Raw genomic sequence first — 19,716 nt, 5'->3', positions numbered from 1 at the left:
AGAGTTGTGATCAGTGGCACAAAGTCTAGTTGGAGGCTTGTAGCTAGCGGTGTCCCCCAGGGGTCAGTACTGGGTCCAGTCTTGTTCAACTTATTCACCAGTGACCTGGATGAAGGGACAGAGTGCACCCTCAGCAAGTTTGCTGATGATACAAAACTGGGAGGAGTGGCTGATACGCCAGAGGGCTGTGCTGCCATTCAGAGAGACCTGGAGAGGCTGGAGAGGTGGGCAGAGAGGAACCTCATGAAGTTCAACACAGGCAAGTGCAGGGTCCTGCACCTGGGGAGGAATAACCCCATGCACCAGTACAGGCTGGGGGTTGACCTGCTGGAGAGCAGCTCTGCGGAGAAGGACCTGGGAGTGCTGGTGGACACCAAGTTAAGCATGAGGCAGCAATGTGCCCTTGTGGCCAAGAAGGCCAATGGTATCCTGGGGTGCATCAGGAAGAGTGTTGCCAGCAGGTCGAGGGAGGTGATCCTCCCCCTCTCCTCAGCCCTGGTGAGGCCACATCTGGAGTACTGTGTCCAGTTCTGGGCTCCCCAGTACAAGAGAGACGTGGAACTACTGGAGAGGGTCCAGTGGAGGGCTACAAAGATGATTAAGGGACTGGAGCATCTCTCTTATGAGGAAAGACTGAGAGAGCTGGGCCTGTTTAGCCTGGAGAAGAGAAGACTGATGAGGGATCTTATCAAGGTGTATAAGTCATATCTGAAGGGAGGGTGTAGAGAGGATGGAGCCAGACTCTTTTCAGTGGTGCCGAGCAACAGGACGCGAGGCAACGGGCACAAACTGAAACACAGGAAGCTCCGTCTGAACATGAGGAAAAACTTCTTCACTGTGAGGGTGACAGAGCACTGGAACAGGTTGCCCAGAGAGGTTGTGGAGTCTCCTTCGCTGGAGATATTCAAAAGCCATCTGGACACCATCCTGGGCAACGTGCTCTAGGTGACCCTGCTTGAGCAGGGAGGGTTGGACTAGATGATCTCCAGAGGTCCCTTCCAACCTCAACCATCCTGTGATTCTGTGATTCTGTAATATTAATAATAAAATTATTGTATTTTAGGCCTCCTCCTGTCACCAATATCCTACATGATTTACAAAAACAATCAAACACAAACTGTTGGTGCCAAATCCAGCACTGTGCTCCGTGCTGCTGCAGCCAGCCAGATGTTGTGATCTCTGTGGGCACCTCTCCATACTGAGAATGGAGGTGGCTCCCATCTGCTGTGTTTTGTGGAAGAAATTACATGTGGTGTAAGTAATTGTGGGTGGGTTTTCTGCCCTGCCCTCCACTCTGTTTTCATCACTGAGGACATGAAAACAGGGCCTGAGCTGTTTGCATTGATCTGCCCCTCCTCAATCCATCAGGGTTCTGTTTGTGAAAAGATAATTATCTCTATAGCAGAGAGTATCGGTGCTACTAGAGTGTTTCACAGCTTTCCCAGGAGTCAATATCTGCCTTTTAAGTAGGTTTAATAGCTCGGCTAAATACTTGCTACTGTGCACAAAAACATGCCCTGGCCCAGCCCTGCAAGAGGTGGCCTGTGCCAGGAAAATGTGCCTTTTCAAAGAGGTGCCAAAGCACTTGCTGGAGGAATGACTCCGGCACTGTTGGGCACCCGGCAGTGATTACAGTGCTGTGTGTCACGGTGGAGGGGAGGGGACTTCTGCGCAATCCTACGCTCCTTTCTTGCTCCTTTTCCTGCAACGCTTTCATCTGAACGATGCTGTTGAGTTGGCAGGTCTTAAAATGACCGCAGGCACTCCTAAGGGTACGGGAAGGCAGCCCGTCCTGTCCTTACCATTGAGGTAGATAGCAAGGATGAGAGGGGAAAAAAAAGTCTGTGCTGTCCCTGACTGGTGCTTGGTTACAAGCTCTTTGCGAGTGTGTGCGGGAGGCAGGACTTCCCCACCTTCACTGCCCTCAGCGCCCGAATGCCTAAATCCGTGGCGGCAGGGGCAGCTGGATCTCCAGCAGAGGTGGGCGAGCTCTGGGGAAGGCAAAAATACAGCTGCAACAAAGCCTCTGACATCTGTTGTCGCTTTGGTTCCGCCTTGAAAGTCCCCAGCCAGCCCAGCGTAGGCTGCGTACGTGTCCACACACCTGTGGTGTTGGAGGATGTGGGAGCAAAAGGGCTTGGAACTAACTTAAAATCCCGATTACTTAACTTTTTCTTTTCTTAACTGGCCGTGGTTTTACTGCAAAGCAAAGGGCATTCTCGCTGGAAAGCATATGCCTTCCCCATGCTGTGCGCATTGCTGCCGGGATGCTGTTTGCGGCGCTTTGCTGCCCGTCCGGCTCTCAGGCCTCCTGCGGGCCCCGGGCCGGCGCCTTGGGTGGGCATTTCTGGTGCGTTTTGCGTGGCCTCTGTTCCTCGTTTAAAGCACCTACCAGGCTGTACTTCCCATGCGTTTCGCCGCAGGGCGTCCTGGCGTTGCGCGGCGCTGGCCTGACACCGCGTGCGGCTGGGCGCCGTAGCCGGCATGACGCAGTTCCCTGTTTTCCCGCGGGCTTCCCGGTGCTGTTTGCCGAGCAGTGTTGACCCAGGCTGTGCCACGTCCCCGCGGAGCGGGAGCAGCGGCTGGTTGCCAGATCCTAACGGTTGGCTGCAGGGATGGAGCTCTCCGGGTTCCCTAAGTTTTCCCCATGGGTCGAATTTGGGGGGGTTGGAGCAATGGACGTCTACTCAAGCTGGAAGAAAGGAGCCTGGTAGCGGAAAGAGAAACTCCACCCCGCAGCGAGGGCTCCCGGAGACACCTAAAACGGGCTAAGCGAGGTGGAGGAGAGGCGCTGGCTTTGCTGGGGGCTGGGGAAGCTGCCAGAGCCCAGGGAAGGTGCAGGTAAGCTGTAATAACGGAGAGAAACCCTAGAGAACCCCCGAGGGCAAAGGTAGGGAAGTTGGGCCAGGGAAATGGTGGTGGGGGTTATCATCTGTCTCTGCATCCGTGTGCCTTTGTGATTCCAAGAAAAGCAGTATCCTAGGCGGTGGCCTCGGAGCTGCTTTAAGCTGATGCAAGTCCACAGCAGCACCGAGGGTAATGCCCGCTTTTCCCAAGCAATACAGAAAGCGAGGAGTTTTCAGCTTCAGGCAGCTGTGCCTTATCCCACGGAAGTCTCAGAATTTCCAGTTTGTTCTTAATCCAAAATGAGTTTAAAAGAGCTGTAAAACAGTGAAGTTTAAACAAATGAAATGATTATGGCAACATGTTGCATTTTAATGTCAAGCTTTAAGAAAGCATGTGTTTAAATTGCGGTCTGAAAAAAGAGTAGTTGTAGTTAAAATATTCTGACCATTTACAAATTTTCTGGAGATTTTTTTTCTGGTTGAGAAATCCAGCAAAACTATTTCTTTCCAGTGGAAAGCTTTCAAATTTCACTGAATCTGTATTTTCAAAGAAAAATAGATTTTGTCAAAAATTCCCAATTAGTTGTTCTGCTAACTCATGTGGAAATTACCTTCTCTGCAGCAAAGTTGAATTAGGAACACGCTTTTTTTTGTTGTTGTTTTTTTTTCCCCTTCTTCTCCATGGAGACAAAAGCCAGAGCTCGACCCGCTCTAAGAATTAAGAAGTCGGTGGTGGCTGGCTGGTAGCTGTGGCTCCCTGCCAGGGTGGGGAGGGCGCTCCTCATGCTTTCGTTTAGCACATAGCTTAGCCTAAATCTCCCCCAAATCTGCTTTAAGATAAGGGGTTGTAGGCTGCTGCCCGACGATCCCTGCAGAAGCAGCTGCAGCAGTGAGATGCTGTTTTTCTCCCTCTCACCAGAAGTTCCTGCCCGTGTTTCACCCGACGACCAGCTCGCGTAGGCAGGCGCTCTCCGTCCACACCGGTGCGCGGGCAGCCACGGCAGCAAAGCAGCGGCTGCACGTACCCTTTCCTTGGCTTTTTGCTGATACTGCTGCATTCTCAAATGCAGCTGATCTTGCAAACCACTGTCGTCTTATTGTAACCTGGCTCCCCACGGCAGGGCGGGTTTTACGTCTTTCTAGCTAACGTGGTGTTTGTTGTGTGGGTTGGGGACAGAGGGCTGGTGGCCGTGTCTCTTCCCCCTCCCGGCTGGGCTCTGGCTACCTCTGGGAGATGAGGCCACGTTTCCCTCCCGGTCGGAGGCATGGCCCTGCCCCTCGGTGCGGACGGTGCTGCCGCTGCTTTCCACTATCACTCGCTACCACCGCCTGTTCTGCGTGACTCAACAAAACTCCCCTGACAGCTATTTCTGTCCAAGTTAGCAAGGTCGGACATGTTATTCGTGACACTTTCTTCCTCTCCGGTGGGGCTCCGGCCAGACTGGGACCTGCCGTTGAACCTCCAGCACGCAGACTTTCAGTCGGAAGCGCGACTCTTGCAGGGAACAGATGGAGAGAGCAGCTCCCTTGCAACATCCCTTTAGCATTCTGGGGTGCCTCTCTGCAACTTGCCCATGTTGTCCCAGGCTGCTAGGCCTGGACGCACAGAAGCATCCATGTGTTCTGCAGCTGGATCCCACCAGCTCGGCTTTCCTAGTGCCCTGGGGATGGGGCTGCAGTGGGACAGTGCCGCTGCTGCCAGCAGCCCCAGTATTCTGGTTTCCTCAGAGCTTGAACCCACAAGCAGCTCCAGACTCATGGTCCCTGTCTCCATCTTTAAAGCACTGCTGCTCCAGGCAGACCTAAGGGAGCATCTTCCCAGTAAGATGGGGAAGCCACATCACCACGTGACGCTGGAAGTCAGCATCTTGCGTTAACTGTCTCTGTAGGAGGTCAGCTGATGATAGGAGTAATTTCTTGCAGGTCACCACCTCCCACAGCCTGTTCTTAGTATCTTTCCTGTGGTAAGATCACTGACTCCACCAATAAATTGGAAAGAGGAAGGACCATTTCACTGAAGGAAAGGCAGCCCTCTGCAGCGGGACAGCCACCTGGTACCACGGGTGGCCTCTACCAGGCAGCACCAACCTTTGCAGCTCCAGTGGGGAGCAGAGACTCCCAGACACACACACACAGTGTGTCCACTCGTACCCTCCGGCATGTCACTGGAGGTGCTCGGGGCGCAGAAATTGCCTTGTCGCCGAGCTGTGCTGGAGGGAGGGCCGAGACGTCGGCATCACATGACAGCATGCCACCAGCGGGCTTTGCGTCACCACAGCTCAGCACTGTCAGATCCTCCCAGACAAAAGGATGTGGTTCTTCCGTGAGTGTGCGATGGGGAGGGCACTGAGTTTCCAGAGGTATGAGGGGAGGCTGGACAAATTCATGGAAGAGAAATCCACGGAAGTTACAAAATAGGAAGCTGCCTCTTCTGACAGCTGGGAGCTGGGCGGTCCACGGGGGAGGTATCCCCCTGTGCTTGCTTTGTTCTCAAACTGTTCGTGGGTGTTCGCTTTGGCCCCTGTCAGAGTCACAATCCTGGGCCACACGAACCGTTGGACATCCAGGACTGTTTTTACGTTCCTCTGCTATCCCCCCTCCTTGGCCTCTCTTTGCATAAGGAGCAGCTTTCGCTGTGGGGTCGGAAAGGGACATATGTAGGACACCTCTTAGTTCCTCCCTGAGCAGCTCCCTCAGCCAGCCAGGTCTTCTCCTGCAGCAAGCACCAAGCTGCGTGTCGCTGCCCCGAAGGGCGCCGGCTTATCCAGCAGCACGGCCCAGCTGAATACGGAACGGCTCTTCCTGAGGGTCCGGACTCTGTTGCTCTTTTTGCATCACCCCTTGTCCGGTCTTTAGCCAGGTGAACAGTTAGTTTTGCCCATGCCTGCAGGCCAGACCTTTGGGCTCGGATGCTGTGTCCAGGAGAACGTCAGCAAGCTCTCGTCACTGCTGCTTTGGCCATCGCTTTTTGTCCTCTTGACTCGAGACTCTGCCTCTCGATACTTCTGTTGCCCCTCTGCTCAGGAGGGGGCCCAAAGTGGCCTGCTCTCGGCATAATTCAATGCTTAGCTTAATCCCAGCAGCAAGCTCTGTGTGTGTGCAGACAAGCCCTGACCCAGGAGCAGGTCTTGAAGCTGTGTTGCCACCCTGAGCTTTCCCTGGACTAGCCTGCTGCAGCCTCTTCTAGCTGTATCCCGAGGAGACACATTTGCCAGAAAGGCAAGGATTCACGTGGTCACATTTTCCAAGTGTCCGTTCCCTGCTCCTCGTCTGCTCTTGTATGGTCTTCCCCTCCATACAGCACACGCAGACAAATCAGGCAAGCAGCGCACCACTTCACTTTCTCCCTGCTGTGGCTCTCCAGCCCCTGGGTAGGTTCAGAAAGGGAAGCCTTTCTCCTGAGCTGGGAATCCCCTTCCTCACCCTCCTCCTTCCCTAGGAGAGACACTGACATGGAAGTGGAAGGGGCATTTTTAGCACTTACCCTATGTTTGTTTCAAGGATTAAGCTAAGAAGAGGAACTGATATCAAATGAAGAATGGCTTTGGCTTTAAAAGGAAACTTTTTTTTTCTCTGCTACTCAGTCATTGCAAAATTCTTCTCCAAAGAGGGGACTGGTAGAAATCACCTTTTRTAGGAGGCAGCAGATTTTAGTAGGAGATTGAGGACAGGACATCAGAAATCTCTGGATGCTATTTCCTGTACTGGCACTGGCTTCTCATGGGCTTGGCCAGCTCCCATCTTGACCTCGCATCCCAGAGTAAGGAGACAGGGTGCTACTAATAACCTCTGCCCCCAGCTCTGGTCACTGTTACCAGCAACCGCAGGTGGTGGTGGGTGAAACCTGTTGTGGTACCATCTTCCTGGCCTGAMGGGACAGAGGTGAAGCACAGGGGTACAAGCTGAGGGCTGTGYGGTACTGTCAGTGCCGAGAAGGTGTAGTGTTCATCTGCACAGAGACAGGCTCCACAGACAGATCCATCTTATCCTGTGTCTGATGTGCCCTCTGCCTGCCAGATCAGTCTCATATCTGCCCTCTCTTCATTCCTGCTCACCGACAGCTTTTGGCATCTATTGCTCATGGGTTCTCCTGAAACCCCTTGTATCTCACAGCTACACTGCTCATTGTTGCTTCAGGATTTCRCCAAATTCCTCTTTCAAAGGCCAATGTGGACCAAGTCAAGGAAGCCACCTCTTTCCCAGGACAGTCGGATCTATCCACCTCAGAGGAGTACAGTGCTGATGCTTTGAACTGATGGCAGGAGTGTCCCCTGGGGCACCGAGGAGGGCTGTGACCCTCACATGCCCGTGGACACAATGCCACTCTGAGACCCACACATGACCACAGCAAGCACTCAGCAAAGTCTCTCCTGCTTCTCAGGAGACATGAGCAAGTGCTTTGATGCCACCTGAGGTCTGGAAGTCAGCCAGAAAAGGTGACCTGCATGGCCKGTCTCCGTAACACTCAGCCGATGTAACCAGGGCTGGGAGGCAGGCTCCTTGAAACGGATGCTCAGGCACCCATGTGTTCATGCCTTCCCAWCTGACCCCAGCATCGTATCAGATATGGCAACTCATTCATTCAAGAGCCTCCAGATCCCAGGATAAGGTGCCATCCRCACCTTGAGGAGTCTGCCTGAAACCAACATAGCTAATAGGGGAAAAAAGCGCCTTGTTGCAACATAAGACTTGCCAGCACCAACAAAGCAGGCAGGAGCAAGGTGAAAGCAGATACTCCAGGGGTGAAAAGGGGAGACTGTGGCCCTCAGACCAAAACCACTGGGAAAGGGATGGGCTTTGCCAGAAGGTGGCAATCTCCGCTCTCCTTTCTGGGTCTGACACTGCTCAGAGCAGCCCAGAGAAGGGGTTGACCCACTAAGCAGGGAATGGTCMATATTGTTCTGGAAACTCTAACCCAACTCAGACCTGGCTTTGTATTGAATAGCCCTGTGTTTCTGTGAGCTAGTCCAAGGTTTCAGCCCCAGCTGCTGCAAAACCTCCCTGTCTCGACCTTTTGCCATCTAGGATCAGGAAGGGATGTCTGGGATGCTGAGCACCGGGATGCTCACYGCTTCTGCCTATAGGACACAGCTTCAGCATGCGGCAGAGGAATTCCTGCTGGGGAAGGAAGCAGAAGATCCARTATATACTGCCCCAGAAGGGCATCTCGCAATATGGGGAAGAAAGGGCCAAGGTATGAATTGCTTATTTTTAGCAAGCTTTGAGGGGTAAAGAGCTGGCTTGGCAACTCTAGGGCCTGTAGACTGTCTACAGAGCAGGGACAGCTCRGGCGGTGGCAGGACAATGCTCCATGTCCCAAAGAGGTGGGTGAGCATCCATGATGTCCAGCTGCATCCAGATGTTCTGCTGTCCAGAAGCTCAGTCTGCAGGCCATGCCAGCCAGCGTGGGTGCTAGTGTCGTGAACGCCACGGTGCATACTACTGCTGGAGAGGAGAGTCTCTGCATGGGGCTCTTCCCGGGCCTCTCCCTGCATGCCGGTGTGCAGACCACTGGAGGCCTCCTGCTGCCGCGCAGCGCAGGCACATCCCGCTGATCTCAGTGCAAAGTGCAGCAAGGTCGCTTGAGAAACAAGGGAAGCCAAAGAGGTCTCGGGTGCCTTTGTCGTCCCCCAGCGAGAGGCCTTCCCCGCCTCGGCCTCTGCCTCTCAGGTGTTTCTCAGAGCTGTCCCCAAGCCCTCAGGCCTGCCACAGCACTCTTCGCCTGTGGCAGTGAAAGCCTCGGAGTGTTGYGGGCAAGGCAGCACGTCCCGAAACTCCAATGCAGGCTGCTGCGTGGCCCTGCTGCTCTCYGTGCAGGAGCTGCTGGCAGGAGGCAAGTGCCCTGTCACCCAACTAGATGACAAACCCCCGGGACAGGGCCCCGCTGGCACCCGGGASCTGGGAGCACCGGCCCTTCCTCCACCTCCCCTCCTGCATAGAAGTGGGATTGCACTTTGCCCACCTTTGTGTATCGCTCAGGAGAGATTAGGGGACTGCTGGCCTCCCTGACCRTCTTGTCTGAAATCCTCTGTAACAGGGTATAGTTGTGCTGATGGTCACTTTTTCTTGGGCTGTGTGGGGCTGTTCCAGGYGGCTAATGAGATAACACTAGAAATCATGCAAGGAGGATTAGCTTCTCTGACAGCCCGTGTTCCTGCTGAGACCTCCCTGTCCCTCAGCATCCCACTGTTCCTCTCATGGAGTCAGCTCTTGCTGTGCTGGCGTTGGTGGGAGTCATAGCGTAACTGAAACACCAGTGGCATGGGGACCTCTTCGGAGCAGGGTTAGCCTCTTCATTAGACCAGAGTCTCCACCACCAGTTCCCTTAGCAGAGCTGTGGCACTGGGAGAAGTTAAAGAAACAACAAGCAAAGAAGCTTTTCCTGGTGGGCTGGATGCAGGGTACCTGTATACGGAGGAATCTGGGGCCGCATGTCTGTAACCGGGAGAGACTGGAAGTCACTGGACTTCCTGCACATCTCTGGCTGAGTTTGGCAGAGGGGTCTGCTGGGAGAGGAAATGTGGCAGCCCATGTCTGAGAAGGCCAACACTGGCTTGCCTTTGCTTGGCAATTCCTGGCTTGCACATGCTTGGTGAAACATGGACTGAGCACATGATGCGCAGAAAAGCACCCGAGCACTTCCTAACACTGACAAAATCTACTCTTCCTGGTCAGAAAACTCCTAATCCCTCCAAGAGCTGTTGAGATTTTCCCTTAATGTCCCCCTCTGAGCCCAAGGCATTTCCGCATTTCCTTAGGCTGAAAAAGGGAACTTACAGAGAGTATGATTTCATAACATCAAAATCTTACGGGTTGGAGTGAAAGGATCGTATGGGCCAGCGTGAGGGAGAAGTGTGGACACCATATCTGATCTCTGGTCAAGGTAAGAGAAGGATCTGCAAAAGCCATACTGGGAAGGTGAGATGGCAAAATATATCAGGGACTTCCAGAGCACACTAAGTACTATCAGGACAGAACTGGGTAAAGAAAGATGAAAGCTGAACTATGTCATGGTGGTGAGACTGGTCTAACTTGGGTTTTTCATGAACAGCTTCATAGCAGAGAACCCCAGCAGGCACAGCTTTACCCCAGGGTCTAAGGATATGAAGCTAGTGGTAATGTGATAGGGCACCAGACATGGCAGTGCTGTCACCCTGTCCCACACAGTACCAGCATCTGGCCCCCGATGACAGGTGCTGCTTCATAGGACTTTTCTACCTCAACCCTCAATATCCATCATGCCAGGGAATTAACAGAGATTGTTTTTTGTTTCAGAGCTCTCAGGAGAAGAGGACCAGGGTCACACATCAGGTTCATCTCTGCAGTTCTCCCAAGTGAGAGTCATTTCACATGTAAATGTGAATTGCATTGTGGAAATGGTCAGGTGTCTGAAATGTGTCTCAGACCACAAGGAATCAGAGAGAAAGAGAAAGCTTCTCTAGGGGCTGCCCAGACTGAAAGAGTACAGCAAGTCCTGATGGTCCCTTGTCTGCTTCTTGCAGGCTTTCCTGGGCATGCCTGTTCCTGCTGAACACCTTTCCCATGGAGCTGGGTGCACTGCCAGCAGATCACATTGCACCTGTGGATGAAGTCAGCCCAGACGCCTGTGCTTGACCTCCAAGCAGGTTGTAGGTTACTTACCCTGCAGCAGGGGATCACAAGCAGTGCTAGCTGATAGCCACAGCCAGCGTGTCTGACTTGCCCTCTATCTTTCCTACCCCTTCTCTCTGCTGGGCAATAATTGGGGCTGGAGAGAGCAGCAGAGGGGGAGGACCAGCCCCGCTGCCCCAGAGGTGCGGGAGGACACTTGCATACCTGATGCCTAGTCTGTAGTGGTTGGCAGCAGCACATGCTACAGGAGAGGGAAGGCTCATTGCTACTTTCTTGTTTCATCTTATCTGGTAAAAATAGGCAGGTTGTTGTTATTTTGATCAGATCAGTCCTTGTTCTGGAGGCAGAAACTAAAAAATGAGGGTTGTTGTTTAGGGAATATCAGCCTGGGTTATTCCTTGTTCTCTCCAGCAGGGACCAGTGGAAATAGAGGCAGTGTCACATCCAGAGCTGGAACAGGCTGCCTGTTTGGATGACTCTGAAGCAGAAATGGGAGTGGATTGTATTTGCTGGCCTCCACATGATCTCTGCAGAGGCATCCAAGCTGCGCACTTTGTAGAGCAGCTCAGTGGATTTACTTTTTTCCTTTATCGTTCCTACTCCCAGCTGTGGTCTTTTCTCCCTCTGCTGAAAAATCATTCCTCAGTTGACAAGAGCTTGCTATAACCTCAGAGCCCTTTGGAGTCAATACACAGTCATCAGGGAGAGGCCAGGAGCAGGAGGGTTAATGGGATCAGAATCAGCTGATTCCAGAGAGCCATAATATAGTGTCTCTTTCTTTCTTTTCTTGCTGTCTTTTAATTAAGCCCCTTGTGCCTCTGCCTGGGATTTGGGAGTGACCTCAGCCTTTCCTAGTAGGACCCTTCCTCATGGGCCATTGCTTAGGCACAATGCACCTTGGCCTTTTCATCCCAAGGGAGTAGCTTGGGAAGGTCAACAATTCAAGCTGTGTTTCATAGTTTTAGTTCACATGGCAGTAAGTCAAAGGGAGGTCAAGTGGGGGGGGAATACTAACCAAACACCTAATTATGTCCTGTGAAGGGAAAGCCCCTTCCAGTTAGAAGGAAAGTTATACAGCAAGGGAGGGAGTGAAAGCCCCAAGTAGAGGTCTTAGGCCTCTATTTCCAAAATAGATTGATGTTTGATTTTGCAAGAACACAAATTCAAGCACAGCCAATAGGACCCAGTGGAAGTCCTTCTTCTCAAACATGGTTTATGCTATGACATCCAACAGATCCACCACAGGCATTTCAAGATGAACATGGAGAAAACCTCCAACTATGTGGTCAGAACTGGTACCACTTTCAGGGGATAGCACAGTGGTTTAGGAAAACGTGAGGAAGCAACCCTTTTCAAAAGATAGTGCACACAGCCAGCAAGCTCTGCTGCAAGTCTTTCCTGAGATGTTGCTAGGCCAAATCACAGCCCCAGGGCATGCCTCAGAAAAGTGGTCAGCTGGATTTTTCTATCAAGTGTCATCTCCCACTGTGGGAAGATATCAGGCTACCTGATTCCTGAAGCTCTCCACAGCAGCAAGGTGTCGCTTTTGTTTTTCCACTTTCTGAAGGGAAAGATTCACTGAGGCCTTGTCTCCCCTCCAGAAAAAAACAACTCAAGTGAGCATGTGCAAGCCATGAAAATGTCACATCAAGCCAGCTCATGTTGAAGGAGGCACTGTTTTCCCTGCTGTATCACTTTTCCAGCAATAAGCTAGTCCCTCTAATGAAGCAGGCACTTCTGCAGCCCACTGCTGGCTCATTGACGTGAGTGCCGCACCAGGCGAACTCCCCTTTGGGCATTGGTGTGCTGTGCTGAGCTGTGCCACTTCCTTTCCTGGGGCTGTCTGTGAGATAAATGATGGATTTTTAAGCTGATTTACTTGGCCTGGAGAGACAAAGTGCTGAAGAACCTGGTCCTGCTGTGTTCAGGACTCTTGGGTAAGGAATTAGCAGTACAGATCAAGGCACTGGTCCTGGTCTGGAAAGCCCAGTGACAGAGTCAAGTCAAAGTCCTTTAGGTGTCCCTTTTGCCCCCATACACACTTTGAGGGGGCTGGAGGCAACAGAAAAAACGATGTCAATCATGGTCCAGGGGTTCGCAGTGCTTGCAAGCTTAAACAGCACCATGCTGAGTTAGATCCTGCTTTGAGCACATTAATTTCTAATGGTTTAACTAATTAATTAGGGCTGTTTCTCAGGTTTTTATGTGCAAGGCTATACGGAGGAGTGCAAAGGCAGGAGAAGTTGCTTTGCAGCCCATCACCTTGCTGCAGGAGGGAGAAATTTTAACAGCATTACTTTGAAATGTGCTTGCTGGTTGCATGCTGACAGCCCTCCCGGTGTCCTTTTCTGCTCACCCTAATTCTCTGCAGTTTGGCCCTCAGACATTTATGAAACTATTAGCAGCTGCTAATGTCCTGATTGAGACAATAGGTCAACAACATGGTTTGTCTGTAAGACAAGGGGGATAGGGCAGAAGCTGGGAAGGCAATGTCTAGGGGCAGGATTTCCCCACATTCAATTAGCTTCAGTCCCAGAACAGCATTTGACTGGCGGAGTCACTGGGGATCCCAGATGCGGGAGAAAACTTCACGTCTGGCTGGCTTCGCCCATTCTCCGCAGGGGTCAGCCGCTCTGCTGCTGTCAGTCCCGCTGTGCGGTCTGTCCCCAGCAGTCCCGGCCTTCCCCAGGGGACTGGGTTGTCTCCGGGCTGCGGAGACGCCCTGTCCGCACCCTGGCCGACGCATGTGCATCTGGAGCCCGGCTTCTTGTTGGAGAGCCCGCTCTCGTCGTGGGGCTCCGGAGGCAGAGGAGGCGGATGGCTGAGACTTTCACTCGTCCTGTGTCAGGGAAAATGAACGTTTAAAGCTTCCCGCACAGAAAGTGAGAAAAAGCCAGAAAATAAGAGCAGCCCTTGCCAACCCCTTGTGTCCCCTACTTGTGTCAGCCCTTTCTGGCTCCCGCCAGCCAGTCCCATGGATGAGTTTTCATCTGCAGAGCAAAGCAATGGGCCTTTGCTTTGCGGTCCAGCGACCTCCCTCTTGCAGAGCGGATGCGGAAGGTGATGCTCGCTAAACCCAGGCGGCGCCAGGTATGGGCCGTGCCATGCCTCCGGCGTCGGGGCTTTCTGCGACCCGCTCCGCTGCGCCTCGCTGTGGGGCTGGAAGCTGCACGCGGCGGGTGAGGACTTCACGGGGGCACAACCGCCGCCTAGCGCGACCCGGACGGCTCCGGGCGGATGCCCGCTGCTTYGCGCCCCGACACGGCGGGGGCTTTGCGAACGGCACCGAAACCGCCTTTGTTCCCCTCCCCGGGGGGGAAGGAGCCCGGCGCCCGAGGGCTATAAAAGGGGGCGGCGGCGCCGCACGGCCCCAGCCCAGGCCCCAGCCCCAGCCATGGGCCGCCCCGCCGTGCCCGCCGCCGTGGCCGCGGCGCTGCTCTGCCAGCTGGGCCTCTCGGCGGCCATCCGGTGGCTGTGAGTAGCGGGACGGGGGGGGATGTGGGTCCCGGGTGCCTGGCGGCGGCAGGCAGAGTCCCACCAGGGCTCCCCTCTCCCCCACCTCACGGCTCCCCTTCGGGGCTGCCCCCAACAGGGCTCTTCCCCCTCACAGCTCCCATCAGGGACCCCCAGTGGGTTCCCCCCCCCTCATGGCCCCCCCATCAGGGCTGCCCCTCTCCAGGGCTCGACCCCCATCAGGGCTCTTCCCCCTCACAGCTCCCTTCAGGGATGCCCAGGGCTGCTTCCCCCCATCAGGACTCTCCCCCCCTCACAGCTCCCCTCAGGACCCTCTCTGAGGGCTGTTCCCCCCCCTCACAGTTCCCCTCAGGGACCCCCCATTGGGCTCCCCCCTCATGACCCTCCTTCAGGGCTCTCCCCCTTCACAGCTGTCCCCTCAGGGCTGCCCCATATCATGGCTCTCCCCCTCCGGGCTCCCCTCAGGGACCCCTTCCCTTCCCTGTGGCTGCCTCCCCCTCAGAGCAGCTCCCCCCTCATGTCCCCCATCAGGGCTCTCCCCCTCCAGGCTCCCCTCAGGGACCCCTTCCCTTCCCTGTGGCTGCCTCCCCCTCAGAGCAGCTCCCCTTCATGCTGGTTCCCCTCATGGCTCCCCCCTCCTGCCCCCTGTCATGGCTCTCCCCCTCCGGGCTCCTCTCAGGGACCCCTTCCCTGCCGTATGGCTGCCTCCCCCTCATGCTGGCTCCCCTCACGGCTCCCCTGTCACGGCCGACCCCTCAGGGCCTGGGCCAGCCCAAATCGGGGTGCAGCCGGATCCCCTCAGGGCCCGGCCCCCAGCGCTCTGTCCCCGGCCCCCCCGCTCACTGTCCCCCGTCCCTTGGAGGGGGGTGTCCGCGCACACCCCCCCCCTCCCCTCACGCCTGGCCTCTCCCCGCAGCGGGCTGACGGAGAGCGGCAGCCGGGTGGCCTGGAACGAAACCCAGCACTGCCGGCTGCTCGCGGGCTTGGTGCCCGACCAGTTCCAGATGTGCCGGAGGAACCTGGAGGTCATGCACAGCATCGTCCGGGCTGCCACCGACACCAAGAGCGTCTGCCAGAAAACCTTCGCCGACATGCGGTGGAACTGCTCCTCCATCCAGCGCGCCCCCGCCTTCGGTCCTGACCTGCTAAAAGGTAAAGGAACCTTCGCCCGGTGTTTTCATGCTGGTTTTTCTGCTTCTCGTAGCTTTTTGGGCAAACGGTGCTTTAGACAGTGCTTTAACAAACAAAACTGCTGTTCGTTTGATGGGTGTCAGTCCTGCCTCAGATTCGCTGGGGAAAACTTGCTGCTATTACAGTGGTGTTAATTTGATTTCAGGCAAAACCAATTGCTAGAGGCTCTGAAAAAGGGAGAAGAGCTCTAATCCAGCAGAAACAGAGGCTATATAATGAGCGGATAATACAATAGGGGGCACAGGTTAAAAATACGGAGCACGAGAAAAATGTGTTAAGCCTAAGCTTTATCTTGTTGCAAGAAAGAAAGCAGCATTTGCGTTGAAAATATCCTCCTGAGTCTTTCTTTAGTGGCATGTAGCAGTGTTTAGCAATGATTGATAGGCAGTATTGAAGAAAAGTCTGGCAAAGAGCATGAGGCTGATACAGTGGGGTGTATCGCAGAGGTACGAAGGTGGCTAAGCTGGATCGAGTCAGATGGAGAAGAAAAAGGGAAGAGAAAATGCCTGGTGCTGACTTACACAGCAGATGTGTGAAGTGTTGGGAGGACTTCAGATGTGCAGGGACTTGAGATCCATGTGGGTGGGACAAGTGCGGTGGAAAGCAGTGCAGGACTTGCACACAGTGTTATGCCTTGTAAGGACTTCTGAGGCTGAGCAGGGCTAGCCATGGTGTGCTGCTGCCCGGCTTATCTGAGTGTCAGCCCTAACGAGTCATGTTTTCCCTATCCCCACTGTATGTGGGGAAGTGCAGTTGCTTTTGTGCTGAGACCTCTCCAAAATGCACCTGTTGGTAGTGGGTAGAAATGGAACCAATCGCGGGTGACTTGCTTGGCACCAGGAAAACCCTTTGCACTGCAAGGTTTGTGACTTGATGTGTTCAGGCGGGTGTGACATTTTCCCCCTTTTCTTTGCAGGAACCAGGGAATCTGCCTTTGTCCATGCTCTTGCTGCTGCTGCTGTCACGCACTCTATTGCTCAGGCCTGCGCCTCTGGAGAACTCCCTCTCTGTTCGTGTGGATCTGTCCCATCTGAGGTCCCGGGGCCTGACTTCCGATGGGGTGGCTGTGGGGACAACCTGCGCTATGGCCTCCAGCTTGGTGCTGCTTTTGCTGACAGTCCCTTGAAATCCAGCAAGCTGAGAACACAAGCTATCAAGGCCATGAATCTGCATAACAATGCTGTGGGCCGACAGGTGGGTATGGTCACTGGCCACAAATTGCTACAACAGGGGCACATAGTGATGCAACTTGGATGGCCGGGAGCCTAATGTAAGGTTGTAGACTCTGGCCAGGCTGTTGGGATGCTGTCCTTAAAGTGAGGAGACAACTAAATTGTTAAAATGGAGCTACATCTGTTTGCAGACACACACATGCACGTATCCCTGTACCCCTTACACAACTAGGGAGGTATTGGCAACTTTACATTACGCTAATTCTCTATGCCCTTCTAATGGAAAGTAAAGGCCCATCCTGCTTCGTGGCTGCTCTGCTTCAAGGAATGCTGTCAGTTGTGCTTATCAGCTATGCTGAGAACTGCAAATTTCTTTGTGCTTTCATGCAGTCGTGTTCTCCAGATGAGGACTTGGCCATCTCTGGCCAGCACATGTAAGTTAGGGAAGCGTCTGGCCCCACTGCAAACTCCAGCTGGTATTTTCCCAAAGGTTACATTCTTATCACCAGGGGAATGAAGCAGGGCTGAGTCCTTGATTGCCCCATTATATTCATTGCAAAGAAAGCATTCTCTTGTTGTCCCAATAGCATTGTTTTCTTTTGCCTTCAAACAAGTAAAAAGTTTCTCAGGTGGCAGAAAGCAGCAGAGCTTTTTCATCTCTCGAAGCCTCCTGTGGATGCTCTTGTAAATAAATCAGTAGGGTGGGTACCAGGCGAAAGCAAAAGTAAATTCATCTGTTTTCCTGTCTTCTGCAGGTGCTGAGTGACTCCTTGGAAACCAAGTGCAAATGCCATGGTGTTTCAGGCTCCTGTTCAGTTAAGACCTGTTGGAAGGGTCTACCAAACTTGGGTGAAATTGCCTCTGACCTCAAATCCAAGTACCTGACAGCTATCAAGGTGACCCACCGGCTCCTGGGGCCCAGGAAGCAGCTAATACCAAAAGAAATGGATGTGAGGCCAGTGAAAGAGACTGATTTGGTTTATCTGATCAACTCTCCAGACTACTGCACTGTGAATCTCCAGCTGGGGTCTCTGGGGACACAGGATAGGTAAGAAACTGCTACAAATACATAATAAATCAGCCTCTAATATAGAGAGGCTTCTGTTACATATATGTAACCGGAAATACTCTGGACAGTCTCTGCAGTCTCTCAGCAGTTTGGAAAGGGGTATAACTGCCATATCTTTATGCAGAGTGCTGCTTACATCTGCTGCAGTAAGCCTGTAGCCCCCTGTATCTGCAGAGGCAGACTGTACGAGCAGACCCACCAAAGACTTGGGCAGGAAGAACATCCTTTCCATTGCATTGACTCATGTGGCACCTTCTGTGGCTTAAACTAACACCTACCCATGTATGAGTGTCTGTACCACTGGGTTTGAGAGCACGCTCTAAGAAGTTTATGTGGATGGATGGTTCCCAGTTAGATGTGGACACCATGGGGATTGCTGAGAAGTCTTTGCATATTTTAAGCCCCCATGGGGAGGATGGCAGATGTTGCTTTTATGGAACTATGCAGGAATAAAGGCAATTGAGAGTCTAGCAGGCCATCACTGATAGTCCATCACCTCCACTCTGCTCCAGGACAGGATCCAGCCATTTCAGGGAGTGGAGTCAGGGAGGAAAAATCTTGCCCCTCCCTGCAAACCTATGGGTGCTGCATGCCTGTAAACAGGGTAGGAAGGTTCAGCAGTCCTTGGAGTCTGTGGTGTTTCCCAGAGGTCATCTTTCTGGGGTGTATTTTTGTGTGTGGGGGGGTGGTCTAGAAGGGTGGGGAAGCATAGTCTGAAGGCTGAGCCAAGGTTGCCTCAGGGCTGTGACTTGCAATCCCTGTTAGATCTAGCAATAGCAGAAGTAACTGGTCCTAGCCATCCTCCCTTCCTTCTCCACTGGAAGTTCCTGCACCAGCGTGATATAGTGTGTGTCCATCCTCAGTCACAGCCGCTGGCACAGTGTTTGCACTGTCATGGTAACATGAGCAGAAATCAGCTCCAGTTAGTGTGTGCCACAAGCAGCCCCTGCTTTCCCCCTGTATCTTGCTGCCTCTTGCTATGGGCAAGAAATCTTTGCCAGGAAGCCAGGGCAGACAGCTGTGGCCTGTACCCTCTTCTGCCACCATGATGGGCGGACATGTACAGTCTCTGAATTCTTGCTTGTACGTCCTCCCATTGGCAGGCAGTGCAACAAGACCTCCGTGGGCAGTGACGGCTGCAACCTGATGTGCTGCGGCCGTGGCTACAACGCCTACACTGAAGAGATGGTGGAGAGGTGTCACTGCAAGTATCACTGGTGCTGCTATGTGGTGTGCAAGAAGTGCCGGCGGATGGTGGAGAGATACGTCTGTAAATAGCGCAGGAGGCTTCACGGCAGGCGGGGGAGGACTCCTTGTGCTGGTACCCTCCAGCGTGCATCTGGAGCCTGGACACCAACTGCAAGGGATGCTTTGAGCTATGGCAAGAAGGGGGCTGGGCTGGAAGCCTGGACTCTGGCATTACCACAAACCAAGTGATGAGGGGGAGTCTAAAACCCAAGGCCGACCTTTCCTCCATTTCTCCAGAGACAAAGGGCTGCTCTTCTGCAGCTGATCAGGAGTGTCCAGCCCTCTGTCTCCTGCTGGGGACAAACCATTTGTCACTCTGCATGCACAGACCCTTTTCTCCAGGGGTGAATGGGGACCCTGGGCTGCCATTGTCTCTTTGCAGGAGGTTTTTGACAGTAGCCTGAAAGCTAGGAGTGATGGATGGGAAAGGGGGTAAAGAGCTGCCCATTGGGAGAAAGCTGCAGGGGAAGAAAGCTGCTGCTCAGGGTGAGGGGTCATGGGCTGTTGCTCTGGGGGGGGCAGGTTTCTGCTGTGGGCTCACCCCACACCACTAAATGTTCCTCCTCAGGGGCAGATATTTGTCCAGTGTCTTTCACAGCATCTGAAATGAAGACCATGTTTGGACACAGGGAGAACCAATTATTGCTCCAGGAGACTCATCAATCTTCTCCAAGATCTGCATGGAGATTGCTCCTCCTCAGTAATGAGAGACTTCATCTGTGACTGATGCCAATATACAAGCCTACGGACAGGAGGGGTCCTGGAGGCTGCCTAGGCAGGTTGGTGTGGCAAAACCACACACATCGACCTTGTATTAACAAAACAACCATGGTAGCCCCGTAGTTTCTGCCCTCTGAACTTGTGTTGGAGGTGGAAGCCCATTCAGCAAGTGTGCTCACTCGTCCTTCCTACCCCTTCTGTTAGATCACAAGGGTATTCAGCCTATTTCCTCCACCACCACCACCCCCCTTAATACTGGGTGTGCTGGCACTCTGGCCTGGAGAGAGGACATGACTTCAGGGCCCTAGGGGAATAAGATTGAACCTTTAGACTCTGTACTCGCTTATTTAATGTAAGTGGGATTCTGGTGTGTGTTTTTTAAATA

At 53.5% G+C, this 19,716-nt stretch overlaps 1 protein-coding gene across 1 annotated transcript; it reads left to right on the top strand.

Moving 5' to 3' along the window:
* Window positions 1-13,851: 13,851 nt before the first annotated feature.
* On the top strand, window positions 13,852-18,722 carry LOC112966330 (protein Wnt-11b-like). Its single transcript, XM_026066332.1, has 5 exons — window positions 13,852-13,931; window positions 14,848-15,083; window positions 16,039-16,316; window positions 17,050-17,342; window positions 18,467-18,722. The coding sequence occupies exons 1-5, from the start codon at window positions 13,852-13,854 to the stop codon at window positions 18,639-18,641; spliced, it is 1,062 nt and encodes a 353-aa protein (XP_025922117.1). The 3' UTR covers window positions 18,642-18,722.
* The last annotated feature ends 994 nt before the right edge of the window (window positions 18,723-19,716 follow it).

Source organism: Apteryx rowi, unplaced genomic scaffold (genome assembly GCF_003343035.1).
Source record: "Apteryx rowi isolate R43461 unplaced genomic scaffold, aptRow1 scaffold_24, whole genome shotgun sequence".
Lineage (NCBI taxonomy): Eukaryota > Metazoa > Chordata > Aves > Apterygiformes > Apterygidae > Apteryx > Apteryx rowi.
This window is presented reverse-complemented; position numbering and strand designations above follow the sequence as displayed.

Coding starts and splice junctions, on each gene's coding strand:
- LOC112966330 (XM_026066332.1), top strand. CDS start 13,852: ATGGGCCGCCCCGCCGTGCCCGCCGCCGTGGCCGCGGCGCTGCTCTGC. Junction 16,317..17,049: donor ACAATGCTGTGGGCCGACAG/GTGGGTATGGTC, acceptor TGTCTTCTGCAG/GTGCTGAGTGACTCCTTGGA. Junction 17,343..18,466: donor TCTCTGGGGACACAGGATAG/GTAAGAAACTGC, acceptor TCCCATTGGCAG/GCAGTGCAACAAGACCTCCG.